This window comes from Cotesia typhae, unplaced genomic scaffold (genome assembly GCF_013202065.1).
Source record: "Cotesia typhae breed Kobodo isofemale line unplaced genomic scaffold, CoteBio_Ctyphae contig_119, whole genome shotgun sequence".
Taxonomy (NCBI): Eukaryota; Metazoa; Arthropoda; class Insecta; order Hymenoptera; family Braconidae; genus Cotesia; species Cotesia typhae.
Genome location: NW_027423712.1, coordinates 2,190,918 through 2,212,065, shown reverse-complemented (window position 1 = coordinate 2,212,065; position 21,148 = coordinate 2,190,918). Strand labels below are relative to the sequence as shown.

Genomic DNA, 21,148 nt, shown 5'->3' with positions numbered 1-21,148 from the left:
TTTTTTTTCATCATTGCGTTTAAGAAGGTTTAACTAATCACCAAAAAATTTAGCGTGAACAAAAAATTTGAATTTACGATTTTACAGAAGTCTCAAGTTGATGCTTATTTTGAGACTCCCAAAAAAAACCCCGTTTTTCTAATCTTTTATTGTTTATATTTCTTGTCAAAAATTTTTTATAAATTAGCAATTTTGGATAGAGTTATATAAAACTTTGACTCATCGATCGATATGTGTCATATATTTCAATGACATTTTTTTAAATATAAGTTACTCGCGTTTTAAAAAAATATTCTGTTCTTTGTGACTGTATAGTAGTTGTGTCCCTTTAAAAATTAAAATAAAATTATAAAATCATTTTTAGACATGTTATGTAAGAAAAAGATGTTTTTTTTTTTTTTTTTTTTTTAAATAGTTGGTGGTTAAGTAATCACGCAAATTCTGAAGAATAAGATAAACTTTTGAAGATAAAGTTTTCAATTTTTATCTTCATATGCCAAATAGTTTTAATACGAATATATTAAGCGTAATTGTATGATAAAAAATAACACGGGTGGATAAAAAGAAGTAATACAATGTAATCATTTTTAATAATAATAACAATCATTAAAGTATCAAATTATTTTTTAATGCATACGTAATGTGTTACTTCTATTGAGGAAAAAGAAAAAAAAAATGTAATGAATGACTAATATCAGCAGACATCTGACAATTTTTCATATTTTTATAATAAATCAATTATTTAAAAAAAATATATATTTTTTTTTAAGTCTACACCATTTTTGTTTTTTTTTAATTATTGCATGTAGGATTTTTAAATGAAATTTTTTTCTGTAGTTATTGAATTTTTATAAGAATGTAAATTATCAGATGTCGGTTGATCTCGATTTGCAAAAAATTTATGAATAACATAATAGGAGATTACGACATTTCATCTATGGTAGAATTTTTCTCATTAAAAATTTCAACTTTAACGATGAAGTTATTAAAATAAAAATTTATGGTACTAAAATTAACAGATCTGAAAATTTTAAGTATCTTTATAACAATTAATTGATATTAACGAGATCCGATAAAAACTATGTCATCAATAGTCCAAGAAACAGAATACCAACTCTTATTAATAAATTAAAAAAAATCAATTAAAAATAAAAAAAAATTTGTGATTCATAATGCTGCAATAATTTTCCTTATGTATATTTGACTGTCTTTTATTTTATTAAAATTTTGTTTTTCATATCGATTTTTTTAAAAACTTCTGTATTACCAATGTGTACAAAGCCGATTGGCGTTAAATATATAAATAAATAAATTAAGTAATAAATTTCTACCTAAAGAAATAAAAAAAAAAAAAAATAAAAATATAAATTAAAAAAAAATCTTTTTTTAGATACTTTTTTAATAAATCAGCTATGATAAAAAAGTATTTTAAAAAATGGAGGAATTATTAAAAAAAATTTTTTTTTTCAATTTCTTCATGTGGAATTTTTTTACATTTAATTTGTAATAAAAATCAAAGAATTTTGCTGGTTTCATAATCATTAAAATTCTTACGCTTTTAGTCAAAATAAAAATTAAGAAAAAAAAATATTAGAATTTTTGTCAAAATAAATAACTGTTAGTTATTCTATCTATTGTAATTAATTAAATATTATAATTAACTAATCTTTTTTAATTACCATTACCATAGCTACGGATTTCTTTTTTAAGTGTATATTATACCAAATAAAATTTAAAGTAAGAGTAATCAGCAAAAAAAGAGAAGTTAACAATAATTGGCAATCAAAGATTTGCGCAAGAGCGGATTAACATTGCTAAAACTTAAACATAAGTATAAAGAGATCATAGGTCATTGCGATTGAGCCAGATGAAATTCGGTATAAAAGCCCGGGGAATGCAGCAGAGAAGCATCCTCCTTCCTTTGGTGGTTCAAGCAACAATATACCGAAGAGGAAAAGTACACATACGGCTACGAAGATGATGAAGCTCTTGGTGTTGGCCATCTCGGCCTTTTGCCTGACCCAGGCATTCGCAGTGGAGACCCACACTGCTGACATGGACTTCCTTCACAAACAGAAGAAAATCTACGACCTCTTCATGTTCGTCGACCAGTCTGATCTTCATGGATCCGATTGGTACGAAACCGGCCGCAACTACGACATTTTCCAACACATCGAGGACTACCAAGACCAGGTACGATTCTAATGATTATTAAAATTTTTTTTTAATAATATTCTATTCTATTTACTAACATTTAAAATGAATTTTCCAGATGATCGTCCGCGAATTTATGTACAGATTCAAGTTGGGTATGCTCAGCCGCAAATCCCTCTTCTCGGTCTACTACAAGGAACACCGTGAAGAACTCCGCGTCCTGTTCAAGCTCTTCTACACCGCTAAGGACTTTGAAACCTTCTACAAGACTGCCTGTTGGTGCCGCCACTACATCAACCACGGATTGTTCGTTACCGCTCTTACAACCGCTGTCATGTACCGTCCCGACTGCAAATACATCGTATTGCCACCTATGTACGAAGTCTACCCACACCTCTTCTTCGACAACGAATTCATCCAGGAAGCACACCGTTACTACATGAGCTATGGTAAATTTTTTTTTTTTTTACCAAGTACTAAAATGCATAGAAGGAAAAAACTTTTAGAATTAAAATTAAAATTAAAAATATTTTTTTTTGAGCTAAAAAAAATTTCTTGATTCAAAAAACGTTTGAAAAAATAAAAATTCTCTTGACTTAAGAATATTTATTTAAAAAAATGAAAAATTTTTTAAGCTAATGAAATTTTCTAAACTCAAGAAAATTATCAAAAATTTTATTTAGCCAAAAAAAAAATTTTCTTTCAAGAAAATTTTAATCTTACAAATTTTTTCATTTCAACTAAATCTATTTTTCTAAAAAAAAAAATAGGCATGAAGAAAACCGGCGGTGAAGGTCACTTCTTCGACTACTACTTGATCGACAGAAACGCAACCAACCAATTCATGAAATACTACATGGACAAAGAATACCACCTGTCATACTTCACCGACGATGTAGGTCTTAACAACTTCTACTACTACATCCGCAACCTCTTCCCCTTCTGGATCACCCTAAGCGACGTAGACATGCCAAAACACATCCGTGGAGAACTCTACTACTACGTCCACCAACAGATCTTGGCCCGCTACTACTTGGAGCGTCTGAGCAACGGTATGGGTGAGATCGAAGACTTCGACTTCTACCAGTCCTTCGCCCCCGGCTACTTCTCCAACTTGGTCTACGGAAACGGAGTCCCAGTACCCAGCCGCGACCGCTACAGCCAAACTCCCTTCTACAAATACAAATACGTAAACGAAGCTGAGAACATCGAGTCCCGCATCTTGGCTGCTATCGACAGCGGATTCATCTACGACCACGACGGCAAGCGATTCGGTCTCTACACCCCAGAGGGCTTTAACTACCTCGGCAACATCATCGAAGGCAACTACGACTCCTGCAACACCCACTTCTACGGCGCCATCGACGCTCTCTACCGCGACATCTTCGGCTTCAACTACGACTGCAAGCACAAGAACTGCTTCGTCCCCAGCGCTCTCCAAGTCTACAGCACCAGTCTCCGCGACCCAGCCTTCTACCGCCTCTACAAGAGAATCCTCGGCTACTTCTTCAGATACAAATGCCACCTCCCATCCTACACCCGCTCAGAACTCGAATTCCCAGGCATCAAGATTGAAGACGTCAAGGTTGACAAACTTGTCACTTTCATGGAACCCTACGAATACTTCATCAACAACGCAGTCACTGTTGACAACTTCAAGGATGGCATGAGCTTCAACATCAAGGCCAAGAAATACCGTCTCAACTACAAACCCTTCACCTACCACATTGATGTTAAGAGCGACAAGAACACCAAGGGTATGGTTCGCATCTTCTTGGGACCATCCATGGACGAGTACTACTTCAAGGAACCAAACTACATGTACTACAACTGGTACAACTTTGTTGAGCTCGACAAATTCTACTTTGACTGTAAGTATTATTATTATTATTATTATTATTTTTTTTTTTTATAATTAAACGCATAAAAAAAACTTATATCTTTGAAAACTAATTTATTTTCCGTTAAATTACAGTCAAGGTTGGCATGAACACAATCGAACGCTTCAGCTCTGACTCAATGTACACTGCCAAGGACTTCATAGGATCCGACTACTTCTACAAGAAATTGTACAAATCTATTGAAGGAAGCGAACCATTCACCTACCACGAGAAAGTCTACGGATTCCCCAACAACTTATACCTTCCTAAGGGAGCCGTCGGCGGTATGCCATTCAAATTGTACGTGTTCATCTATCCATTCGACGAGAGCAAGACCACCTTCTTCGACTTCCCGATGTTCGGCAAGATGATGTACGACGGCAAGCCATTCGGCTTCCCATTAGACAAACCAATGAAACCATGGTTCTTCGATCTCAACAACATGTTCTTCAAGGACGTCTACATCTACTACGACAAGGATTACAGCGACTACCACTACTACTACCACAAGTACGACGACATGTACTCAAAGCACATGGACTACATGAAGTACACTGATGGATACAAGCACATGGACAAATACATGTACAAAGACTTCCCAGCGGGATACGATTTCCCCAAGGACTTTGAGTACCAAAAGGGATTTGATTACCAAAAAGGATTCGACTACCCAAAGGGCTTTGAGTACCCAAAAGGCTTTGAATACCCAAAGGGCTTCGAGTACCCAAAAGGCTTTGAATACCCAAAGGGCTTCGAATACCCAAAGGGCTTTGAACACCACAAAGGATTCGAATACCCAAAGGGCTTTGAACACCACAAGGGATTCGAGTACCCAAAGGGCTTCGAACACTACAAGGACTACGAACACCATGAAAGCACTCCATACCACTACAAAGAACACGGTAAAATGTACTAACTTTATGCTTCCGGTTTATTATGACGACTGTTAGTTTTTGGTTTGTGCTAGGATCTATCATTATTCGTTACTGTTTTGTATAATTTTTATAATTATATACATGTGTAATTGTAATATTGATTTTTGCCTATAAATAAAAATATATATTTGAATTATAATTTTTTTTGCAATATCTTTTAATTTTAATTGAACCTTTTTCCTTTATTTAATAAGTTATGGTTAAGAACTATTAATAAGGTTTAATTTAAGAACAGCAATTGGATATCGATAATTTAATTGTAAGATTTGGTAATTTGAAAATTTTATATATTAATTTTAAATTAAATGATAAAAATATATTTAAGAAGCAATAAATTTCAAAGTTATAATAATATAAAATAAATAAATAATATCTAGTTTATACTATTTGAATTGTAATATTCGATGAATATAAGCTTCAAGTAGACAAAATTAAAAAACTATAATGCACTTAAGCAACTGAATTAATAAAACTGAAGAAAATCATTTGAATATAATAGTTTGTAATTTTTATTTTTAATCGATTGAAAAAAAAAATACGTTTCATATTATTTTATTTTTAATTTTCTTAGCGAGAAGTTAAAAATATGCTACACGGCTTTGTGGACATCGGGAACTTTGAAATAATGTTTTAGTTTAAAAGTTGGGGTGCAATTAATGTTTCAGATAGATTGAGATTTCGTAAAAACTTTCCATCGATTTTCAGCTAAAAATCTTATTTTGAAACTCGGCAAAATTAAAAACTCTCATCGAATGATACCCAGTACAAATGAATTCATTACAAGGCAGAAAGAACGCGAATTGAAGGGCTTAGAAATTTCTTCGGGCAATTCGAGTACACTAGTTGAAAAGTTGAGAAAATTTGATAAAAGACGATACCTCGTACGACTCGATATCTCACAGGTAATTTTTTTGATTAATTGATTAATAAAATATCAATTAATTAATTTGCTATTAGATAGTGAGTAAATATATTAATGTGGGTATTCGTTTCAGTGCCACGACGAAATAACCGGATGATAAAATAACCGAAAATAAATAAACCGTGGACAAAATAACTGAACGATAAAATAGTATAATTAAAATATTTTCGCACAAACATACAAAATTTATGAAAAATTTATGAAGCTCTACAGATTCCCCAACAAGTTGTACCTTCTTAAAGGAGTTGTCGGCGGTATGTTATTCAAATTGTACGTGTTTATCTATCCATTCGACGAGAGCAAGACTACCTTCTTCGACTTTCCGATGTTTGGCAAACCATTCGGCTTCCCATTGGACAGACCAATGGACCCATGGTTATTTGATCTCACCAATATGTATTTTAAGGACGTCTATATCCACTACGACAAGAATTACAGCGATTAACACTACTACTACCACAAGTACGACAACATGTAGTATGTATTCTTGACTATAACTAAAAATATATATTTGAATTATAATTTTTTTTGCAATATCTTTTAATTTGAACAGAACCTTTTTCCTTTGTTTAATAAGTTATGATTAAGAATTATGAACTAGGTTTTTATTAAGAACAGCAATTCGAGATCGATAATTTGATTGTAAGATTTGGTAATTCGAAAATTTAATATATTAATTTTAAAAAATGTTAGTTATTAAATGTATGAATTTGTTATGATAAAAATATATTAAAGAAGTAATAAATTTCAAAGTTACAAAAAGATAAGTTAAATAAATAATATCTAGTAAATACTACTTGGATCGTACTATTGGATGAATATAAGCTTGAAGTAGATAAAATTAAAAAACAATAATGTACTCAAGCAATTGAATTTATACAATTAAAAAAATTCATTCGAATTTAGAAGTTTGTAATTTTTATTTGTAATTGATTGAAAAAAAAATTTATTTAATATATTATGTAAGAATATTAAATCCTGAATATGTGCTAGATAAATGTAACTTTAAAGTTTCATTTTCAAAGTAGCCGTTTAAATTAAAGTCTTGTCCTGTAATAATTATGGTCCTGTTAAATTATTTTAAATTTTTTAAGTACAAAATTAAGTCTTGGGAAAAATTTCCACAATTCAACTTAATTAATAATAATCACAATGTGAATATTATTTATTGTGACTATTATTTGTGAACATTTGCACATAAATTACAGTTGCAGATATTTTCTCGTATAATTGTTTGTTGAAATTCTATATTTATTTTCGAATAACATATGGGTTAATAGTACATCATTTATTATTATATGACATACCGTTAAAGCTGTAAAGTTGCCTGATGATGTATTGAAACAATACCTGTGTTGAATTATTGTCCACATACCCGTTAACTAATTGATTAAGTTCTATTGTTTTACCAATGGAACAATCTGCAAGTACTTCTTACGACTTCAAATTTTTAATTAGTAATTATTATTATCTTTCGGTCAATGAAAAAATCAATTCTAAAGATTCTTGTTCAACCAAAAGACTGTCCAAGTAATTAATAAAATTAATAGTAATAAAGATTACTAAGAAATGTAATTGTAATACTTAAATTTTTTACAAGTATCATCTATCGTATTATTAGTTTTTCTAATTCCTTCATTAATTAACGTCAATTTATATTTCTTTAATAGAGGACAAATGAATTGAATCTTTTAATATCATCACGCGAGAAATCACGATAATTATTAATACTCGACGTACAGTCGGAATGATCTAACACTTTTGACGCGTGAGATGTGTCAATAAATGTGTCGTATTTTTTTTTATAATAATTTTCAATTATAAATTGATTTACTCAATATATATATTTATATAAAATGAAATTTAAAATTAAAAAATATTTCATTTTTTTTTTTTTTAACAAAAATAACTTAAATTCTATTGCGTCATTTCAAGTCATCATAATTTTTTATCTTCTATTAGATAATAATTACAAGCAACTAAATCGATGTACCTAACTTCATTAATTAACGATGTATCAAAGATAAAAAAACCGCGGTCAATAACCGGAGACCAAAAGTCAAAACATAAAAATCATGAGTAACTAAAAATCTAGTAAACAACGAACTTGAACCACCTGATAAACTGGAGATATAAATTACACCCAGCATTCGGGAATCAGAGGTCATAGATAACCATGTCTGCGAATTTATTTAAATAATTAAAGCTTTACGCATCATATATTCGAATTTATTAATACTATCTTTAAGATAAATAATTATTAAACTAATAAAGCGTATTTTTTTAGATTTTAAAACTTAGTGTCAAAGGTTACCAATAAAACCCCAGTATATAAAGATGCTTCGTAATTATTAATTGCATAGTGTAGTACAGAGTTTTCAAGCGGTAACTCTGTCTCTCGCGATGATTAAAATTTTGGTGGTCTTGGCCACAACCAGCCTTTGCTTGGCGGCTGTCCACAAGCAATCTGGTACCATAAATGTCGCTAAAAGGGCTTATTTGACCAGACAAAAAGATCTGTGGAATATCTTCTGGCACCATGATCAACCGACCACCATTCATCCAGAATTCTACGAAATTGCTAAATCGTTCAGCATTGAAGATCATGTCGACTCTTACACAAATGCGGTATTACATTTTTGTTTTATTTATTTATTTATTCATGACTATTTATTAAATCAGAACGATTTTCTTTTTGCAGACTTATGTCCATGACTACATCCGGCTTTACAAGCAAGGATTGCTTCCTCGTGACGTAGTCTACTCGCCATTCCACCCAGCGCATTACGAAGAAACTTTGGCGCTTTTCCGAATTTTCTACTTTACCAAAGACTACGACACATTCTACAAGACCGCGATTTGGGCTCGTTTCAACGTTAACGTCGGATTATTTGGACACACTTTGGCCATTCTGGCGATCCATCGTCCAGACACCGTTCACTTACGCTTGCCTCCTCTTTACGAAATTATTCCACATGCTTTCTTCAACTCCGATGTTATGCAAGCTATTCGTAGCGTCAAAATAGGAGATGCCGGTGATTAATTAATAATTATATAATTTTTTTTTTTTTTTTTAAAGACAAATTTATAATCTTCGGATCTAATTTTGCAGGAACCAAAAAATCTCTGGCCATAAAATACCACGAAGGCGGTGACATTGTGATCCCGGCAAACTACAGTGGTTGGTACCTGCACCATGAGCACGCTGATGAAGAATTGACCTACTTCACAGAAGATATTGGTCTCTGCACATACTATTTCTTCTTTGCTCATGACTTCCCGCACTTTATGAACAGCGATGTCTATCATCTTCAGAAGGAAGTTCGTGGAGAAGTATACTTCTTTGGACACAAACAATTACTCGCTCGTTACTATTTAGAGCGTTTGTCCAATAATATGGGAGAAATTGAATTTATTGACTGGCATGAACCTATTGTGACTGGTTTCTATCCAACACTTACTCATACCAATGGACTTCCCTTCCCTCATCGTCATGCCTGGAGTCATATTCCTAATCACAAGCTAGATTTAGTTCACGTAAGTATTTACATACTTCATTGAAATTTTTTAAATATTTAATAATAATAATCATCATCACCAATAAATTTTCCAAAAATATAAAATGACAAATTTTTTTAATTGTTTAAAATTATTATCAATTAGGACGTCGAAGAAACAGAAATCCGCATCCACGCAGCAATTGACTCTGGAGTAGTATATGACTACCACCACCCACCCCGGGCAGTAAACATTTACACCCCCGAAGGTCTGAACATTCTCGGAAACTTAGTTGAAGGAAATGCAGACTCTTTGAACCGAGAATTCTACGGCAGCTTGGACCACTTGAGCAGAATGATTCTTGGCTTTGGACCTAAACCAATTGACAAGAACCACCTGGTTCCCAGCACTCTCGAGTACTACACCACCAGCGTGAGAGATCCAGCATTCTTCCGTATTTACAAGAAGATCGTCGGCTACTATCTGAAGTACAAGGAACATCTCCCGCAGTACACTCACGAAGACTTGGCCTTCTCTGGAGTAAAAATTGACTCTGTCGTTGTAGACAAGCTCTTTACTTTCTTCGAGCCCTACGATGTTCTTGTTAGCAACGGTGTGCTAGTATCTTCACAAAAAGATGCAGAATCAACGATAATAAAGGTCCGCCAGCAGCGTCTGAACCACAAACCCTTCACCTACCACATCACCGTCAGCAGCGACAAGAAGATCAAGGCCACTGTTCGCGTCTTTTTAGGACCCAAGTTCGATCACCATGGCCATGAATTTGAATTCACTGACAACTGGGCCAACTTCATTGAATTGGACCAATGGATTGTCGACCGTAAGTTTTTTCATTTCTTTTTTGATGCTCAAAGACAGTTAAATGTTTACAATTATTCTTATTTTTTTTTTTTTTATTACAGTCAAGCCCGGTACCAACAAAATCGAGCGCAGCAGTCATGAATCAATCTACTTACATCCTGACGAAGCAAGTAGCTCAGAGTACTGGAAGCTTCTGACGAAAGCCATTGAAACCGACGAACCATTCACCTACAATATGCAGGTAGCTGGATTCCCCGACCGCTTGATCCTACCCCGCGGAAAGAGAGAAGGTTTTCCACTTAAGTTGTTCGTCTTCGTCAGTGAGTTTGATGAGAGTCACAGCTTCAAATTCGATTCACCAGTCTGGGGCCAGACCGTCTCCGACGCCAAGCCTTTGGGATATCCTCTGGACCGACCTGTCGTGCCCTACGCATTCACCGTGCCAAATGCCTACTTCAAGGATGTCGCTGTCTACCACAAGCACGTTGAAGAATTCAATCTTACCGTTTAATTTTGATTTATTGTATATGTTTTTTATATATAATTTTTTTGGATAATTTACTGTAGATTAAGATGATTTTTATTGTAGTGAATTTTCATTTTTAGTTTTATTATTTTGAAAAGTAGAAAATACATTTTATACACAATATTTTATTTTATTGGTCTCAGGTTATTTTTTGATTAATTGATAAAATATCATTAATTTGCTTTTAATTAGTGGTAAATATATATTCATGTAGGTATTCATTTCACTTGGGATGACGATCCCCAGGTCGCACTCTTCGTCGATTTTTGAATTTTTTAAATATGGAAAATCCGACTACAGAGGTCGAAGGTCAAAACTTTAAAAAAAGGAATTATGTTGTTTTATTTCGATATTGATTGCGTATTCTTTAATCTAGAAGAAGCAATTTTTGATAATTAGTTTGTATATCAAAAATTCTTATACGAATGACTGTGTATTAGTACACAAGCAATTAACGTTCTTCAAAATAATTCTATAATTATAAAAATTATCGATTGGATGACTGATTGGTTGTCTGATACTCCCAGTTATTTTTAATCGTTAATTCTTCTATATTTTCGTAATTTTTTGTGTTAAAAATAAGAATAAGACTGATTCTATACCAATGTTCAAAATTAAATAATTGGTCTGCGTCATTTGGTTGAACAACTTCAAGGTCTAATTGTATCCAGTCACAGACATAATAAAAATAGAAAACATTTAATTTCAACTGATGATTTACGACGAAATCAAAATTATCCAGAAATCCAGCTAATCTGATTATAGAATTTGGATACAGGGTCTCTGGAATTCTTTAGAACAATTTCAGATGGCTAGTTGAAAAGCTGAGAAAATTTGCTAAAAGATGGTGCCTCGCACGACTCGATACTGCTCAGATTAATTTTTTGATTAATCGATTAATAAAATATTAATCGAATAAAATATCTATTAATATTTTATTAATATATTAATATTAATAAAATATTAATAGATTTGGTTGCTATAATAAATTCCCTTCTTTGACACAACAACTTGCCGCTTAACACAACGCCACGCATCAATCGCGGGAGCCAATCGCGGTTCTTAGAACAAAAAAGCTCACCTGAGTAGGAGGAAAATTTAGAGCATACAAAAAGTCAACCGTGACACCGCTCCATACTCAGTTTTTCCTCTACCCTTATAATTCAATAAATCGGAGCTTCGACCAGTCTATTTCTAATCAGTGTAACCAGGTATAGTTATATCAATTAATAAATATCAAGTTAACTAAATTTAGCTGTTGGTAATTTCTCATAAAACCAGCAATTTAATAATTAATTAGATTCATCGTGTATTTTCTTTTCTTTTCTTGTATAATAATTAGATAATTGTAAATCTCAGAAAAATCTGGACAAATCCCCAGGAATCTATCTATCTACATGCATATTATATTATATCACTACATTATTATGTTAATAAATCCAAATAAATCCTACCATCATCATTTATTAAAATTATTATTGCGATAAAATGTATCATAAGTATCATTTGTATAATGTATTACTTATCATGGTAATACTTGCTATAACTGTACGTGTACTTATTCTTATCTTTATACTTGAATATTTGTAAATTTTGCCATTCGGCTTGCTGCCTAGGCATTTAAACCAAATAAATAAATAAAAATAAATATCTATAATCACGGTCAATTTCACCGAAGTAGGACCATTCAGGCAGTCAAAAAAAGACATTCATTCAACTACGTCGTAGTTCGAACATTGAAAAGTATAAACTTTTCCCTTTTATCTTTTTCTATCACCTGATAGATTCCTATTCTAATCTCGTCCAAATCTTGAAGAGCTCGAAAAAGTATAAAAGTTAGTATTTTTGAGCTTGAAGAGCTCAAAATTTCTGAATAGATCATTTCTTGAGCATTTTGAACTCATACATAGCGGCAAGTTCCAGGGATGATCTGTCGAGTCAACCGTTTTCCAGATTTTTTCAAATTAATTGCTATTTAATCTCCCCTAAGACTATTAATCTCATCACACAAATATAATTCCGAGTAATTAAATAATTATTTCCATTAATTAAAAATTGCAAATGATAAAAATAATGAGTGTTAGATTGCGACAAAAATATTTTTCTACAAACTAGTATCTACCCCTCCTGGAGATAATATTACACTGATCATCCCATTTCTGATAATGATACTGTAAATAAATGAAGACACTGTAAGCGTAAACATAAAAAAAAAAAAAAAAAAAAACAAAATCTAAACGCGTGTAGGTGATAGACCCGTGACCCAAAATGTCTAAGGTTCATGATTAATGATTAGTTACTATCAGAATACTATAAAACCCGATGAGTCTAGTGGAGGATGAACACTTTTTTTCAGCTGCTACGCGACAGAGTCGCTAAATATTAACTCTCATAGTTACGAATCTAGCAAATAAATGCTGAAAGAGGTGTTTTTGTCTGCCCTTGTGGTAGTATGCATCACCACTACCAGCGGTTTCTACAACACGGAACAGACTGCAGACCAAGAATTTCTGGTTAAGCAGAAGAAAGTTTACAATTTGCTGTACCACACTTCCCAACCTAATCTCGTCATTAAAGACTTATTTAAAGAAGGATCAGACTACAGTATTGAAGCTAACATCGACTCCTACACCAATAAGGTACGTCTTGATCATCAACCACTTTTTTATTATTATTAATTTATCTATTGATTTCTTTATTTTAGGAGGCAGTAACTTCCTTTATCGAACAATACAAGTTCGGATTCCTGCCAAGAGGAACTTTGTTCTCTATTTACTACCCGAAGTTATTGTCAGAAACCAAAGCACTCTTCAAGCTTTTCTTCTACGCCAAAGACTTCGACACCTTCTACAAAACAGCTGCATGGGCGCGAGCTCACATCAATGAGGCGCAATTCATCTTTGCATTTTACCAAGCCGTTATCAGACGACCTGACACTGAATTCATCCAACTGCCGCCGCCATATGAAATCTATCCGTACGCTTTCTTCAACTCCGAAGTCATCGAAGCTGCCAAGAATGTGAAACTCTTCAGAAAAGGCGGTAAGATCAAATTAATTCATCATTGCATGCTTTAGGAATGATCGAAATAAAAATGAGAATCATTTCAGACTCTGCTGAGAACAGCTACTTCATAATCCACGCAAACTACTCGGGCTGGTACTTGAACCGGGATTACGACATCGAAATGAAACTAAAATACTTCATCGAAGACGTGAGTCTTAACACTTATTACTTCTTCTTCCGTGAAAACAATCCATTCTGGCTGAGCTCCGATGAATTCGGCTTGGACAAACACTCCCGAGGAGAAGAGTACTTCTACGGACACAGGCAATTGTTCAATCGGTACAATTTGGAACGTTTGGCGAATGGACTCGAGAAGATTGAAGACTTTGCTTGGGACAGCGAGTTCTATCCTGGATACTATCCAACAATGGTTTATCACACTGGATTGCCGTTTCCCCAACGTCCTCAATGGAGCAAAGTTCCTCACTACAAGTACTCCTTCGTCCATGTAAGTGCTTGGCTTATTTAATTGCTTGTAATTTAAACAGAAAATGATGAATTTTTTTTTGCAGGATGTTCATGATGCAGAATCTCGCGTTTCAATGGCTGTAGACTCTGGATTTATTTTAAGCGCCGGCGGCAAGATGATCAGTATTGAAACCCACGAGGGTCTTAACCTCCTGGGAAATCTTATTGAAGGAAACGAGGACTCGCTCAACAAGTACTTCTACCGTAGCATTGATACTTCTGCTAGAAGAATACTAGGCTTCAATCTCGAGCCGAAAACACCATACCAAGTGATCCCTAGCGCTTTGGAGTCCACTTTCGCATGTATGAGAGACCCAGCGTTTTACCGACTCTACAAGAGAATCGGGTACTACTACTACAGGTACAAAGAACTCTCCAAGCCATACCCCAAAGAGCAGGTAGTCTTCCCAGGTCTGAAGTTTGAGTCTTTGACCACGGACAAGTTGGTGACTTTCTTCGACAATTTCGACACGACGATCAGCAATGGCTTGCCGATCGCTGACCAAAAAGAAGCTGATTCGTTGTTCATAAAAGTACGTCAACAACGTCTTAACCACAAGCCGTTCAACGTACACATGGTAATTAATTCTGACAAAGCTCAAAAAGTAGCAGTCCAGCTGTTCTTAGGACCAAAATACGATGGCCAGCAGAATTTAGTTGATTTCTCTGAAAGCTACAAGTACTTCTACGAATTGGATTACTGGATTGTTGATGGTAAGTTTGAATTATTGCAAATTAGTTACCAGATTTATTTATTTAATGTAATTTTATCTTCATTTTAGTAATTGCTGGAGAGAACAAACTTGAGCGCAGCAGCCACGACTTTTTCTTCACAATGCCCGACAAGGAGCCTAGTGAAATTTTCTACAAGAGAGTAGAGAAAGCTATCGCAGGCACCGAGCAATTTACTTACAAAAAAAATGTCTACGGATTCCCAGAGCACCTTCTTCTGCCGAAAGGAAGCCGAGCTGGATCAACTTATCAATTATTCGCCTACGTCAGTCCAGTCACTGAACCAGTTGAGTACAAATCTCGCGTGTTTGGAAGCTACACTTTCGACCACAAAGCCATGGGCTACCCTCTCGATCGCCCTATCTACTATCCTCACTTCCAAGGGCCGAACATGTTCTTCAAAGACGTCAACATTTATCTGGACCTTGACGTCGATCCCAATGCTACCGTTTAAGGTTAATTCAGAAGTTTTTTTGCTTTTATCTCTTTAGTATTTCAATCGGCAGGCATCTGATTGACCCCTAGATATGTAATTGAATTATTTTGTATGTTTTAAACAAAATAAAGCACTGTCAAATTATATAAAAGTACATTTTTACCAAAATTTTCGTTCTAATTAATCAGACTCAGAGAATTTTTCACATCCTGATACTTAATCCAATATTCTTTAAGAAATTCTCTGTTTTATCTTTCAATATTTGTATATTTTCAACGAAGTAAAGTTCTGTTAAATCAATTGAAACTTTGTATGACTAAATTATTGACTTAAATTGTAATTAATTACACTTGAAGCCGCTGGCATAGTTATTATGTCGTATTATGGTGGTTTATGATCGTATTTATGTCATTGTGTAACTGTATCGCCAGGTATAACAGTACCTCCATGATATAACGCATGACTACACCCACTATTGTATTAAATTCTTGAGATAACTTCCTTGCTGTAGTAATACAAGTACATCCTTAGACTCTTTACCTTGATTCATTGTTTGATCAAACAATAGACTCGTAATTTAACGAGTTCACTTATATATATATATATATATATATATATATATATATATATATATATATATATATATATATATATATATATCTGAGCTGCTTATCGTTGATATGAATATTGTAGTATTTATATCCGACAAATTACGTAATGAAGAAGCACAAGTTATTTAATATAATTAAATAGACTGTTCAATTAAGCAAATCAACACGTCGTAAGTTGAATAAATGAATGTAAATGTTTAAAAAATGATTGATTTTACGGATGTTTCCGGAAGTGGATATCTTGTAGTCGGTCAAGGTCAAAGACAAACGTGTTTTACGATAATTATTAAGTCCCGAGCCGAGTTAAGTTGTGAGAATGTGGAACGTTAACCTGCGTAGAGGCTAGAGGGGATAGAAATACCGAAGAATCAGGTGGAGGTAAATGCCGTTTACATTGAAACTCGGGTTCAAGAACTTCAGTGTTGCTATGACCATCATATCTTCGACAATTGTCAACTTACGTTCATTCATTCAGTCTTATCGTACATAAACAATTATATTTATTTTTTCTTTTTTTTTGTTGATCTCTTTTTAAGCTTATCATGGATTTTCGAACTTTTGTTGTAAGTAATTTTGTTATTTTTATTAGCATTTTTTATATTTGTTTTAAGAGAATTGATTTTTGATAATTTTGGTGAGAGAAAAAATTTTAATGTTTGAATTTATTTTTAAAGATCAAAATTTTGTGGTATTAATTTTTTTGATAAATTTGCTGTTTTAAATTCTTAAAATTTTTTTTATAAATAAAAATTTTAATAATTTTAAAAAAATGTTAAAAATTATTGTAATAATAATAACAAGAATAATTATTATTCATAAAAATCGTACAATTTCTGGATTACATTTTATCAAAATTGGCAAAGAAAATAATAATAATAAATTAATAATCATCAGATTAAATTAATAAAATTAATCATTTATAGCTTCCGTGTTAGTCGATATAGCGGTTTTGAAAGTATCATCTACTATTACTGTAACAGGAAATCTATGTAATGCGTTGAGGCAGTAACAGTTACTTTACTTGGGATTTTTCCAAAGCATTTATAAACCAACTTATTATAGAAAATATAAAACCCTACATCATCATTACATTGTAATTAATTTGATATAAATAAAAAAAAAATATATAAATCTAACTACTATTATCTGCAAGTAGGTTAGAATAAACATCCTCAATCTTGATGCTCGTTAAAGTATCCGGATCTATTATAAATTATAAATTATAAATTATAATTCTAAACAAATACTCTAAAAACTTTCCGAATAATTTTACCGAGTTGAACACTCTCTTTCCCTTGGAAAATTACAAATACTTGTCTTGAATTATAGCGACACAACGAGTTTAATTAATTTGACGCGACAGAAATTGAAACACTTTAGATCTGACGCACGTATCGCTGATGTAAGTACCGTTAAAAACCGAATACTAATGCGTGAGGTATGTCTTGTTTTGTAACGGAATTTAATAATCAAATGAAAATAAAATGCGCTTGTTATTTTTATTTACACTATTTAAATGTTTGGTTGTTTTTGATTGGCTAAGTGGTAATTAAAATTCCAGATGATTCTTATGTGCTGCTCGACATTCGCAGAGCCGAGTAGAAGCAAATTAGGTTTGCATCTGAATGAGTCATCGTCTACACAAGAAGAGGAACCGCCTGAAGGTTTTTATGCTTTTGTTGAGTCCCCGAACGCTGAACCACCTAAAGTGAGACCGCCGCCTTATATTGACAGTGACAAAGAATGTTTTGGTAAGCTTTTGTTTATTTTATTGAGGTGAAGAATTTAGCTGGAGAAACAACTCCTGCATACTAATTAAAATGATTTAAATGATGGGTTGCTTTTAGACACTGGAAAACAAGAACAAGGATTTGTTTCTATTCACAATGTTTGCGGGGATTTAAATAAAGGATATATTCCTAGAAATCCAATGAAGCAAAATGTTGCTGGATCTTCATATCCTTTGTAAGTTTTTTTTTTTAGAAATATTTTCTTTGAAAATTTTAAATTTATTTCAATATTGTTTAAAAATTACAAAATTTTAAGTTTTATTTTTAATATTTCTTCGAAAATTTTAAATTGTTAAATTAATTTTAATATTTAATGAAATTTTAATGATTCGAAAATTTAATTTTTGGATTAATTAAGAAAAATTTATTAAAAATTATTTAAATATTTTCTCAGTGAACTTACTAAGAATCAAACATTAAAATTATTGAGTAAAACATTCCCAATTTTAAAAGCGTTTTAAAGATTTTTTCTTTGAAAATATTTTTTTTGAAAATTATAAATTTTGAAATTTAAAAAAAAATTAGAAAATTTTAAGTTTTATTTTTTAATATTTCTTCGAAAATTTTGAATTGTTAAATTAATTTTAATGTCTAATAAAATTTTAATGATTCAAAAATTTAATTTTTGGATTGACTAAACAAAAAATTATTAAATAACTATTTTAATATTTTTCCAGTGAACTTATTAAGAATCAAACGTTAAAATTCTTAAGTAAAACACTCCCAATTTTAAAAGCCGACGACTCGCTGCCAGTAGTAACAAAAATCCAGCCATTTTCCCAAAACTCGTGAGTAATAATTTAAAATAATTAACTAATTGAATCCAAAAAATAAAAACTAAATAAATCATAAATTAAAAGAGTTGATACGGACGAAAAGCGCAGTAGAAGTAAGCGATCAGTGGAGTCACCAGCAAGTATAGACGCCGGTCGAAACGCTCGCAAATTTTGTGAAAACGGCGGTGGAGTGTGAGTATAATTATAACATTAATTCAAAAAATAAAAATAAAATTTTTCTTTTGCTTAAATCAAAAACATTGTTGAATAATTCTACATTTAGAATGTGCATGCTGTACAAGGCAATCCAAGGAGAGCCACTGGCGGTGTCCACAGCGGAGCGACGTGATGAGCCTATATCATCTCCAGAGTATCGACAACGTACACCCCCGCAGGAGAAACCTGAGTACACTGGCCCGCCTACGCCCTGTCCAGCGAAAGTAGAATACGCGACGCCTGTTTTCGCAAAAAATTACCAGGGAATTTGGCGCTACGTTGTCCAGATTCCTTACGAAGGGTACTTCACCCAAACCATCGAGTTGACTCGTTGCATGTACGCTAATTTATTTCTTCAATTATCAAGTTTGATGTTTTATTTATTATCATGATCTTAAAGAGTTAATTAACTTTCAGGCAGTCGCGGTGCCATTATTTAGACGGCGGATGCCTTTCTTCGCCAAGATGGACGAGTCTACTTGTTGCCGAAATTTATTACCCGGATACTGTCCTGGAAGAAAGTCAAAATGGCAAATTTCCAGGACCTCGCGAGCCAATAGCTGCTAATTCCCCACCTCCGGTTCACGATTACCAAAACTTCCAGATGTACTTACAGAAAAGAGCTGGAGAAAATGAAGGACGCAGTTCTTCTGGCAATCAGCAGAACCATTGCGATGGCCATGATGATATGGGGTGCTTCCGGGTAATTATTTTCAATAAATAATAATAATCAAAAATTATCAATAAGAGAAACGTCAAATTACAAGGCTTTAAAATCAAATAATTAGAACTGCTAATTAAAATTAAAATATTATCAATCTTGAGCATAATAAATAATACTAATAATAATTATAATTGCATAAATATGAATTATTTATATCAATAATATTGAGTGATTAATAATTTTAATTTAATAATTAGATTCGTCTATACTACGACTGGTTCTTGGTCCCTGGAAGCTGCAAATGCTGGCGGCCTGACTACTTCAACCGATACGTCCGTCGCACGAGTGTCAACACCGATTTATAAATCTCGGCTTTAAATAAATTTAAATAAAGATAACGCGCAAATATATTATGTAGAGAATATAATGATAAACGATAATAATAATTATAAGTTATATAATATGGTAGGATTGATTTAATAATTGATACTGACTCAGTAAAAATGATACATTTTTGCTGTAAATTGATTCTCTTTGGTATCCGAACTACAGAGTTTTTATCGGATATCAAGAATTGACAGCTTCAATGACAAATAGTTCGAGCTATATTTAGTTATTATCGCTGATTTACGTTTTAAATTAGGTCAATTGTGTTATGAGTGAGGAAAATATTTTTTTTTATATTTACTGATTTTACAACTCATACATATATATTGTTTATATGTAATTACTAATTACAAATAGAACTGACTGATGGTTATGATTATAATGTGATTATAACTACTTTTTGTACTTTTAATTATTTATTGTTTATTTAGTTAGTTGTTATTTATTTTAGTTTATTGAGGTGTAACAGTTGATCAAATTGACGCAAAAAATTTAAAACTTTCATTTAAGAGGATTTATTTTCTCAGCGTTGATCGTTTCATGTATAGAATTAAGTTTTTGTACGAAAATTTTAGTTACTTTTATATACTGTTTTTTTTATTCAATTATTTATTGATACAATAAATTATTTACGGATAAATTGATGAGTGTTTTCTCTTATTGACCTACTACATAATTAATTTTTTTTATACAGAGAATTGATAAATTTTTTTTAGAAATTTTTAATTTTAATAATGATTTATTATAAAAGAAAATATTTTAAGGATAAATATTATGAAAAAAAAATTTTATTATTATTGAATATATATAATTTTATTGACTTTAAAAATTTTGAACCGTAAAAGCTTATCAAAAATAAAAAAACAATAAATTATTTGTTTTATTGTTTCTAAAACCTCAAAACTCAAATATAAATTTTACACATCAATAAATTTCCCGAAGTTATTTCAACAACAAACCAAATGTTAACTATCACATTAAATATTCATAAAAATCAGGTCATTAAAAAGTTGTCAAAATATTTTTTAATGTCTCCTATAAATTGACTTGGAATTTCCCATACAATACATCCAGACTGAGACTAGTAACATTTATATACAAACCCACATATACATATAGTAAACAAGTTGTGATGATTTCACGCTGTTATGAATCATAAAAATAATAAAAATAAAAAATTGACCGGAATTAACCGGATTTTCTCTGGTGATTTGAAAGTGACTCCCGTCTTCTAAAAAATATCCATTTATCACATCTTTTTCCTCG

The 21,148-nt window shown here is 32.2% G+C and overlaps 3 protein-coding genes across 3 annotated transcripts; all 3 read left to right on the top strand.

Moving 5' to 3' along the window:
* Positions 1 to 1,802: 1,802 nt before the first annotated feature.
* On the top strand, positions 1,803 to 10,847 carry LOC141532151 (uncharacterized). The gene is made up of 9 exons (XM_074250367.1): positions 1,803 to 2,193; positions 2,273 to 2,603; positions 2,925 to 4,025; positions 4,130 to 4,936; positions 8,260 to 8,519; positions 8,593 to 8,926; positions 9,004 to 9,428; positions 9,555 to 10,230; positions 10,313 to 10,847. The coding sequence occupies exons 1-9, from the start codon at positions 1,978 to 1,980 to the stop codon at positions 10,720 to 10,722; spliced, it is 4,560 nt and encodes a 1,519-aa protein (XP_074106468.1). The 5' UTR covers positions 1,803 to 1,977; the 3' UTR covers positions 10,723 to 10,847.
* Positions 10,848 to 13,151: 2,304 nt separating this feature from the next.
* LOC141529927 (hexamerin 70a-like) lies at positions 13,152 to 15,583 on the top strand. The gene is made up of 5 exons (XM_074246705.1): positions 13,152 to 13,376; positions 13,442 to 13,778; positions 13,847 to 14,250; positions 14,315 to 14,984; positions 15,053 to 15,583. The coding sequence occupies exons 1-5, from the start codon at positions 13,152 to 13,154 to the stop codon at positions 15,454 to 15,456; spliced, it is 2,040 nt and encodes a 679-aa protein (XP_074102806.1). The 3' UTR covers positions 15,457 to 15,583.
* Positions 15,584 to 16,475: 892 nt separating this feature from the next.
* Positions 16,476 to 20,496, top strand: Spz6 (Spaetzle domain-containing protein 6). Its single transcript, XM_074247659.1, has 8 exons — positions 16,476 to 16,612; positions 17,611 to 17,800; positions 17,897 to 18,014; positions 18,517 to 18,627; positions 18,700 to 18,807; positions 18,899 to 19,168; positions 19,249 to 19,534; positions 19,753 to 20,496. Exons 1-8 carry the CDS (start codon positions 16,592 to 16,594, stop codon positions 19,858 to 19,860), a joined length of 1,212 nt encoding a protein of 403 aa, XP_074103760.1. The 5' UTR covers positions 16,476 to 16,591; the 3' UTR covers positions 19,861 to 20,496.
* Positions 20,497 to 21,148: the final 652 nt, after the last annotated feature.